The following is a 10,328-nucleotide window of genomic DNA, read 5'->3' as shown; positions in this document are numbered from 1 at the left end:
AAGCTAAATAACAAAGGCATAAGCTTAACAACCGAGGAAAAAGCTTAACAACTAATGCATAAGTTTAACAACTGACGAAAAATCTTAACAACCAACGCATAAGCTTAACAACCAATGAAAAAGTTAACCAACACATAAGCTTAACAACCAAATGCATAAGTTTAACAACCAATGAAAAAGCTTAACAACAAAAACATAAGCTTAACAACTGATGCATAGTTTAACAACTAATGAAAAAGATTAATGAACAACACATAAGCTTAACAACTAACGAAAAAGCTTAACCAACGCATAAGCTTAACAACTGACGAAAAAGCTTAACATCTAATGCATAAGCTTAACAACTCATGCAGACGCTTAATAACCAATGCATAAGCTTAACAACTGATGAAAAAGTTTAACAACAAACGCATAACCTTAACAACCAATGCATAAGTTTAACAACTAACAAAAAAGATTAACAAACAACACATAAGCTTAAGAACTAACGAAAACAACACATAAGCTTAACAATTATTGAAAAAGCTTAATAATCAATGCATAAGCTTAATAACTGACGAAAAAGCTTAACAATAAATGCATAAGCTTAACAACCATGCCGTATAATAATCTGATATAAGCTACACAACGCCATTCCCTACTAGAATTGCTTTTATGAATAAGTACACGTAAATCCCGCGGTTGTACCTACAAACAAAAATAAAATAAAATATGAGCCTTTTTTAATAAATATTTATAGTATTATTTTACAAACTCTCTAATAGTTGAGGGTAGCTCTTCAAAATTCAAACAATTTACAACTCGACAACAATTCTCTTATCTCACTCTCTCTGTTTATACTCTCCACTAACGTTCACGAGGATCCTTATGTCCAAATCTCAACCGCAACAATGACGGATCCGACACCACAAATGGAGAAGAGAATAGTAACTGACCTCTTGATACGAAATTTTTGTTAGTCACATAAAGAAAATTGAACATCACCCTAGTTTGNGAGAGAGTAAGGCACAAAAATCCAAAAAAAAAAAACGAGTGGTCACATGTATAGTGAAGGGTGGTTTTGGGATATTATTATTATTATTATTATTATTATTATTATTATTATTATTATTATTATTATTATTTTGAGTGGGTATGGGCTGTCATTGTACTTAGGGGTTTCTATAAACAAAAAGATTGATTTTGAGGGTGAAGAGATTGTGGACAAAATCCTGAAAAATAAAAGATATTTTGAAATAAGTGTTGCGTTTTGTGTTTGAGTATGATTTAGCTCAAAAAACGTCATGGTTTTCAAATGCATGATGTTTTATTTTTGACAAAAACACCATACAAACAAGTAAAACACCATGATATCTAAACAGAGCCTAAGCAAATAAATTATTTAATTTTGAGGGCTAGAAGCAATTTTCCCTATCTCTTTTCAACAATTAAATAACTTACAGAAATATTGAATTTCACCTGTACAAAATAGGTTGACGAATCCCCAAGTCTACCAGTAATCTCGACAAGAACAAGATCCTCCACTGAAATGATGAAATCGATTCCTATCTCGAACAATGATCTCCCTTCCATAAATCTTCGATAACAATTTTGTTGCAGCATGACAGTCATCACAAACTCTCAAGTTCTTCACAATCCTGAGAGGGGTTCCTGGAGCTGTACTAATTAGACCAAAAGCCATAGCCAACTTCTCACTATGATAATTAAGTGTATTCTCTTTCTCTTCCTCATCAACATTCAATAACACTGTTGAAGTGTCAACAACATGACCAGCTAGTTTCAGCTTCCTCTTCATCTCATCAACCATTCCATAAATCCTTTGGATCTCAGAGTGAGACTTGTCTCCAGTAATAAACTCATGAACTGAGCCATTAAGTTCAATTGAGCTTATTCCAGGTACTTTCCTAGTCCCTGTGTCCTTCATAGATGTTCTCAATTTGGCAACACTACTCCATTTCTTCTGCAATGCATAAATATTAGAAAGAAGAACATTGTAGCCAGTGTTCGAAGGCTCGAGCCTGAGCAGCTCTTGAGCAGCCTCCTCTCCTAGCTCTGAGTTCTTATGGACTTTACAAGCAGCAAGAAGAGATCCCCACACTATAACATTTGGTTCCATAGGCATTTCCTTAACCATCTCCTGAGCTTCTTCTAGAAGCCCAGCTCGACCTAGAAGATCAACCATGCATCCATAGTGTTCTACCTTTGGAGTTAATCCAAAATCACAAGCCATTCTTTTAAACAACTGTTTTCCTTTTGCAACCAGGCCCGAGTGGCTACAAGCACGAAGAACTCCTATGAATGTGATGTCATTAGGCTTAACTACTCCTTCGATTTCCATCCGATAAAAGAGTTCAAGGACTTCATTTCCGAAGCCATTCATCGCTAGCCCATTAATCATAGCATTCCACATGCACACATCTCTCTCTCTTGTTTCTTCGAATACTCTATAAGAAGCTTCCACATCCCCACACTTAGCATACGTATCTACTAAGGAAGTAGCAAGAACGACATCTATTTGAATCCCTCGCTTGTCTATTAAACCGTGGATCCACCTCGCCCGATCAAGGGCTCCGGCTTCAGCACACAGAGACAAAAGGTTTACCACCGTCATCTCATTTGGCCTGATCTTAAAATCTTTCATCTTCCCAAACAATTCAAAAGCCTCATCAAAGCAATTGGCCTGCGAGTATCCCATTATCATTGCAGTCCATGTCATTATATCTCTTTCGCCCATTCTGTCAAAAAAAGCTCTAGCACTATTAATATCACCACATTTACAGTACATATCGATCAATGCCGTTCCCAAATTCATCGGAATTTGAAACCCATTTCTTAGCATATGGGCATGGAGCCATTTGCCCAGTGCCAATTCTCTAATGATCCCACATTCTATAACCCAGCTCAGCATTGTGATCACGTTTGGTGCTACATTTTCCCTCTGCATTCTCGCAAAGAGCTCCATTCCAGATTCCAATTCTTGGCATCTGATGTAGCCAGCAATCAACGCAGACCACGAAGCAGTGCTCCTCTCACTCATACAATCAAACACAACCCGCGCCCTTTCAACACTCCCACACTTAACATACATATCAATCAAACAAGAACCAGCATTAACACTCGGCAACCCATCAAAACTATTCTTTATCAAATACCCATGCATTGGCCACCCAATCCTCAGCTCTCCAATATCCGCAAAGAGACTTATCATGTTAATCATCGTCACATCACTAGGCCTCAAACCCAAGCCCATCATCTCTCTAACAACACCCAAAGCCTCATCAAAAGACTTCACTCTCCCATAGCTCCGAATCATCGTGCTATACGAGACCACATCTCTCTCGGGCATTTCATCAAACATCTTGGCCGCATTGCCAATACTCCCGCATTCAGCATACATTTGGATAAGGGAGTTATGAACGAAGACATCCCAATCAAGCCCGGTTTTGAGAACAAAACCATGAATTTCTCTGCCAGTATCGATGTCGTCCAGCTGAGCGCAGGCTTTGAGGATGGAGGGGATAGTGAAGGTGTCGAGATGGGATTGGGTTCTTCGGATTTGGGCGTAGAGATTGAGGGCGGTTGTGGGTTGGTTGTGCTTGATGTAGGAGGAGATGAGGAGGTTGAGGAGAGGGAGAGTGGGCTGGGCTTGGGCTTTGAGGGTTTGGGCGTGGAGTTGTTGGGTTTGGGCCAGTGTTTTGGGCTTTGGGTCGAGAGGTGGAGGAGGAAGAGTGAGGAAGGGTTTGGATTTGGAGAAGGGGATTGAGAGGAGAGGCGAGAGTGGAGGTCTTGCTGCTGCTGGCATAATAGCATCCATATGCTCGTTGTGGGTTTGGAAAGACGAAGACTCGAAGAGTGGCGTTCTCTTTTTCGTAGAGCTGTCCATACAGGCCAGTCCGGCCCGGCCATTATTTCCGGGTCCAGGCCGGGTAAAATAGGCCAGTCCGGCCCGGCCATTATTTCCGGGTCCAGGCCGGGTAAAATGTCTAGCCTGAATCTGGACATAGTGTGTTCAGGCCTGGGCCAAACCGGGCTGAGTATATATAAGTATACATAAATGACCATATTATACTATAATTATATATAATATACATTTGAAATATATATGTAAGTATATATAAGTATACATTAATGATCATATCATATTATCCTTATATATAAAAATATAACAGTCTGCTCATTTTGATAGTCTGCTCATTTTGATCTACTATTGTGGTTATTTCTAATAATGTCTTTATAGCTATCAATGACTTATAATTAGGGGTGCATACGGTTCGGATACGGCTCGGATATGATGCTTACCATATCCATACCCGCTTACCAATCTCGGATGCGGATACGGATACATATATACATCGGTAAGGAAAATTTATAACCATATCCGCTAAAATCGGATACGGTTACGGATATACATGTGAATATATAAGCGGATATGCATGCAGATACAAAACAGATATGAGAAAACTAGATAGTATTGAGAAAAACATAGTTCATGTGATACAAAAGAGTTCATTAATATGTCCATTATAATTGAAAAGTTAAAATGAGACATCTTGATCATCAAAATTAACCACAAATCCATAATCTAAGAATCGAAACTATCGTAAGAGTATGACTAATATGTATTCGGATATTTTGGATACGAATACGGATATTTCTCTACAAAACCATATCTGTAACCATATCCCATCGGTTATATGTTTGAGTAACCATATTCGTATCCTAACGGATATAGTTACGGATATTTTCTCGGATACAGATACAGTTTAGCATCCCTACTTATAATCAAAGAACCCAATTTATAGATGTCTTTATTAGGGACATATGGGATGGACCACTTAATAAGTGATTCGATCTCAGACAGATATTCTGTTAACTGAGCATTCTTAACTTTTTTACTAGTATTACGAGCCATCTTGGAAGGTGAGGTAGAGATTAACTCTGACATTAGGAGTTTTTTACGGAATAAATTATGTAAATTCTAACAAGCAAGGATTTATAATTGAAAATTTTCTTTTTCAAAGATAAACAAAAACTCATGATAGCACAGCTGTCAACGATTTACACTACCCTACACTGCTTCAATGAAAAACATTACACTACGCGACTTGAGTGACGTCCCACTAACATTCCTTTTATATTATCAACAAGAGAGAAACAAAGAACAATTTTTCCAAGCATAAATTTTCTACATTATTCATATAATATACGCTATATATATGTAAGATATATAATCTATTATATATATATATATATATAATATAAAGTATATTACTATATATATATATATATATAGTATAGTATTATGCCGAGAAGAAGAGAGATGAGAGAGAGAGAGAAGAGGAGAGGAAATATGGGTATCGCTGTACCAAGCAACAAATTTTATGTTGGTAGTAAGGTGGCTTACGATCCTAACCACTCATTCAAAATTAGGGGACCACATTCACATGGGATTGATGGAGTCACATGTGGATATTGGGGCAACCATTTGACATGAGTGGGATAGATTATGTCCGCTCACTACCCTAGCATAATTTTTTATGTTCTACGTATAAGCATACGCCATTTTTCTTATATATTATATATATAGTATATTATATATATATAGTATTATAGTATATATATATAGCTTATATAATATATACTATATATATATATATATAAGTATAATATCATATATATATATATATATATATATCAAAATAATGGGTATGCTTGATACAAAGCACAACAAATTTGTGGCTTGGTATTGATGTGTCAGATCCTCATTCATCACGTACCATGTGAATTTGTTCCAATTTGAATGAGTGGAGGGGGATTTGACATCTCACTACGCAAGCACAAATTTTGTGTGCTTGTGGTTACCAAGCATACCCATATTTCTTTTATAATATATATATATATATATAATATATATATATATAATATATATATAGTATATAATATATATAATATATATATATGATCTAAAAATCGATCGTGTCCGGCTCAGCCACTCGGGCCGGAAGCGGAGGACCAGTGCGGCCGCGATTTATACAGTTTATACATGTCTTTGACATTGCCCCCCCCGCACCCCCCCCCCCCCCCACGACATAAAAATACCCTACAGTTTAGATGACTTTCCACTTATAGTGCTCTCTCAGTTTTCGCCGGTCCGCTTAACATTGAAATATCCTAATTTTATAAATAGTACTTTATTATCTTCGTAGTTAAATGTTGAAATATTCTCTAAGAAGTTTACGTATGGCATGCACATGACAGACATTGGTTAATTATAACTCTAAAGTTGGTTGAACTAGAGTAAGAAAACTCTATGTGAGAGTAAATAAGATTGAAAATGAGTTTTTATAGTCGAAAATACCAAGTTTAAGGGACGAGTTGACCAATTTTTATCAAATCCAAGTTACATGGAAAATTTTAGGGGAAATTTCAATGTTTAACAATAACATTCCAACGTTTAAATAAGAGAATGTAGTAATATGCAACTTCAAAAATCATAGCTATTTAAATATCAAGGAAAAAAATATGATATGTGTTGATGACTAGGATCAAATAGTCAATCGTATCTAGAAGAGGATAGGTGTGGATTCGGGACGGGATCGGTTCCTCTTGAGTCCTCGCTGGGACGAGGTAGAGGAGATTGATGAAGGAGTCGTCTCCTTCTCCGACTTTGTCATGTCTCGCTTCCCAAAATACTGAGGAAACGGAACGCGAACAAGCCCGTGACGTATTAGACTGAGGAGAAATGTACTAGACCTTCTACTCAAACTAATACGCTAAGCGTCAAGCAATATAAAACGAAGCCACGGGTTCCTGATCACAGTAACGAGAATATAATAAACAACCCAGAACAACATGATACATATCACAAGGGCAATATCATCGAAGACATCATATACGAGTCAACATGTTATGATACAAAACGTACAACTGAAACTAGATAGTCATAAAATACATCAACTGAACTAAAAGAGAGAGTGCTACAAAATGATCTAATGTCCATCAACGACTATAGAAAAGAAATGGCTAAGCTTTGGCTTCTTCTTCTACTCGGCCTACAAGTACTCCTACTGAAACTCTAACTCTGGAATGTCTCCAAGCTAGACCCATTCATCCTCTAAATCCGACATACACCAGAAAAAACAGGTGTACTTCAGCATGCATGGCACGCGGCAAGATCTCACAGGGAAGGATAGAACAATCGAAAGACCAATGCAATAACAGATACAACAGAAATGACAAAAAGAAACGTGCAACTGGAAATCTAAAAAATTAAAATGCAATCCACCACTAGAGTATAATAATCAGAAGAAATCCATAAACATCCGAGTATCAAGGTCATACAACTAGCCATCCTATAATAGCTCCCTGGTCCATATCTCACATAGAGTCAACATTCATATCATCGGATAACTGACTGTTCACAAATCCTCTATGCGCATCCAATCCTGCGAAACAGTCGGCTAGAGGACTACACGCAATCCGATCTCGACCTGGTCCGAACTTAGGTAAAGCTCTGGTGACGAAACATGTCACTGACCAAAGTGGCGAAACAGGTCACTTGGCCCAACAAACCAACTCTAGGACGAAATAGGTCAGTGGTGCGAGTCTGGAAGATATATCAACAACAACATCCGATCACATGAATCAAGACTTCCCCATTCTAACTCTTCTTGCTTTTCTAAGTCAACAAACATGACCTGCACTAAATCTCTGGTCCACCTCCTAAATTTAGTCAACGCATACACGCATGTCACTAAGTCTTATTTATGATGCGCAAAGCCACTAAGTCATAAACTACTAATGATTCTCAATCACAATAAGGAAATAATAAATGAATACAACCGATCCTGTATAACGATATCATGGCATGTCAAATATATTAAAATAAAGATCGTAGAACATGAACAATAACTATGAATAGTACGGTGTGCGTGTACAGTAGTAGTGAACAGATCAAAAATAATTTCTTTTTCAAAATAAATTTCCTTTAAATTATTCTAAAATGATTCTTTTCCAAAATAAATTCTTTTAAATTATTATAATTTTCCTAGAATGATTCCGTTGCCAAAATAAATTCTTTTAGTTTATAATAATTATTCAAAAAATAATTCTTTATCAAACTAAAATTCTTTTCCTTACAGAAAATTATTCATCAAACAATACCACGCAGATAATTATATCACAGATCTAAAACACTAATATAACAATAAAAAAAGTAAATTCGCACGTACGACAAATATAAGAATTAAAATGAAACTATACCAGGATCGGAATCTTGCACATAGCTAATTTACAATATATCTAAAATTATACTGAATGATAAATGAGAAAAGGGATCTTTCCTCGGGTTTTCTTCGATACGTCGGTTGACGTATGAGTCTGTGATCTGCGGATGAGGCAACGGTGATGGGGGCTACAGGAGGAGCTCGGCGTGATGGAGACGGGGCTGCAGTGGCGAGGGTGGAGGACGGAAGGCGAGGGTTAGCTGGTGGAGGAGAAGGAGGGGAGCTCGGCAGGGCTGGTCGGTGACACAGCTACGGATCTGGGCTGCGGGCGTGGTGTTGACCTTCTTGTTTTGATGATGTTTAACAAACAATTTACTTCTAATGTTGTTTGTCTAGTGTTTGTGTTTTCATATTTATTCTAGGCAAACAACGAGTTGGAGGATGGATAGAATAGAGCTTCAACGATCATATCCAAAGGAGGTATGAAAATGAGAGAGAGAGAGAATAATGAAAATATATATAAATATGGTTAGGTTAAAAATAACTAAGAATAAATTAAGAAAATTAATTAGGGAAAATTAAAACTAATTAAGAAAATAATTAGGAAAATTAACAATAATTAGGGATACAAATATTATAATTAATACAATACTTATAATAACAAAAGAATAATATAACAAATATTAATTAAAAAATTTTCACCGTAACAAGTTAATTTATAATTATCAAAATTATTTACATAAATATAAAATCCGAATTTTAAATCATAGAAAATTCTAAAAAATCAAGAAAATATAAATACTCTTTTAAAAATAATAATTAAATATTTTAAAATACCAAAAAATTTATTTTAACTAGTATCGAAAATTCATGATCATTACATTCTACCCCTTTTAAAATAAATTTCGTCATCGAAATTAAAATAAGAAAGAACCCAAGGACAGGGATATGAAAAGAGAGACTCAACTCAACGCATATAGAGAAGAATTCAAAATAAATTGCATATCCATAAGTAGAGCGTGAGAAAAATACAAGTCAAAATATAGACACACAAACACTAAGTTATTATAATATAAATATACAATTCATTATAATAAAAATACTAGAGATATATGAATATAAATATACAATTCACTATAATAAAATACTAAGTTATCACCATAGATACAAAAGGATATTTAATCATATAAAGTAAATATAAAATATTTATAGCACATATATAGAAAAATAATAAAAAAAATTGTATACAAAACATCATTTAGATATAATATTCTATAAATAAAGAAGATGAAAAAAATGTGAAAGTAAATTCACATATTGTATACATAAGGCATGAAACATGTTATGAGAATGTATTACGCATCAATATCGAATATAAGTTATATGGGCAAGTCAAATACAAAGTCAAACAAGCAGAATATGATGATAACAGTTAATAGTATAAGTTATATGGGCAAGTCAAATACAAAGTCAAACAAGCAGAATATGATGATAACAGTTAATAGTAAAATGTATATAGTATAATACAAAGTCAAACAAGCAGAATATGATGATAACAGTTAATAGTAAAATGTATATAGTATAAATCAATAATGTATAGTCAGATGAGATAAAATAAACAGGAATAATGATAAAGCATAAGTATAAAAAGCACGCAAATCATCAAGGGAATATATATAACACAAGGTCATAAGAAAGTCTGGTATGTAATATAAATAATAAGAATGATGTAAGTATAACATAAAGAGAGTGAATATATATTGAAAAAAGATTACACAGGCATAAAGAAGAATGTATATTAAAAATAAAATCGTTGATACGTATCAAATTAAAAAATAACACAACATCTAGGCATAGACAAAAATATAAGTATAAGTCAAATATAGCATAATAGCAAAGAAGTCAACAACAAATATACAATCATAGAAAAATATAATATCAACATGATATTTTTTTATATAGTATCATAAGACAACACATCATAGTGTTAAAACATAATCAATAACACAGAATTAGCAAAATATAACAAATATATAGCATACAAAAATATGATATGAAATATCAATATATAATTCAAACAATTGTCAATCACTAGATTATGTG

The 10,328-nt window shown here is 34.7% G+C and overlaps 1 protein-coding gene across 1 annotated transcript; it reads right to left on the bottom strand.

Annotated features, from left to right (window-relative positions):
- Nucleotides 542-3,874, bottom strand: LOC109837526 (pentatricopeptide repeat-containing protein At3g62890-like). Its single transcript, XM_020405811.1, has 2 exons — nt 1,459-3,874; nt 542-687 (listed from the first exon to the last, which is right to left on the bottom strand). The coding sequence occupies exon 1, from the start codon at nt 3,812-3,814 to the stop codon at nt 1,490-1,492; it is 2,325 nt and encodes a 774-aa protein (XP_020261400.1). The 5' UTR covers nt 3,815-3,874; the 3' UTR covers nt 542-687; nt 1,459-1,489.

This window comes from Asparagus officinalis, chromosome 4 (genome assembly GCF_001876935.1).
Source record: "Asparagus officinalis chromosome 4, Aspof.V1, whole genome shotgun sequence".
NCBI classification, from domain to species: domain Eukaryota; kingdom Viridiplantae; phylum Streptophyta; class Magnoliopsida; order Asparagales; family Asparagaceae; genus Asparagus; species Asparagus officinalis.
Note: the sequence above shows the minus strand (reverse complement) of the source record. Positions and strands in the feature narration are given on the sequence as shown.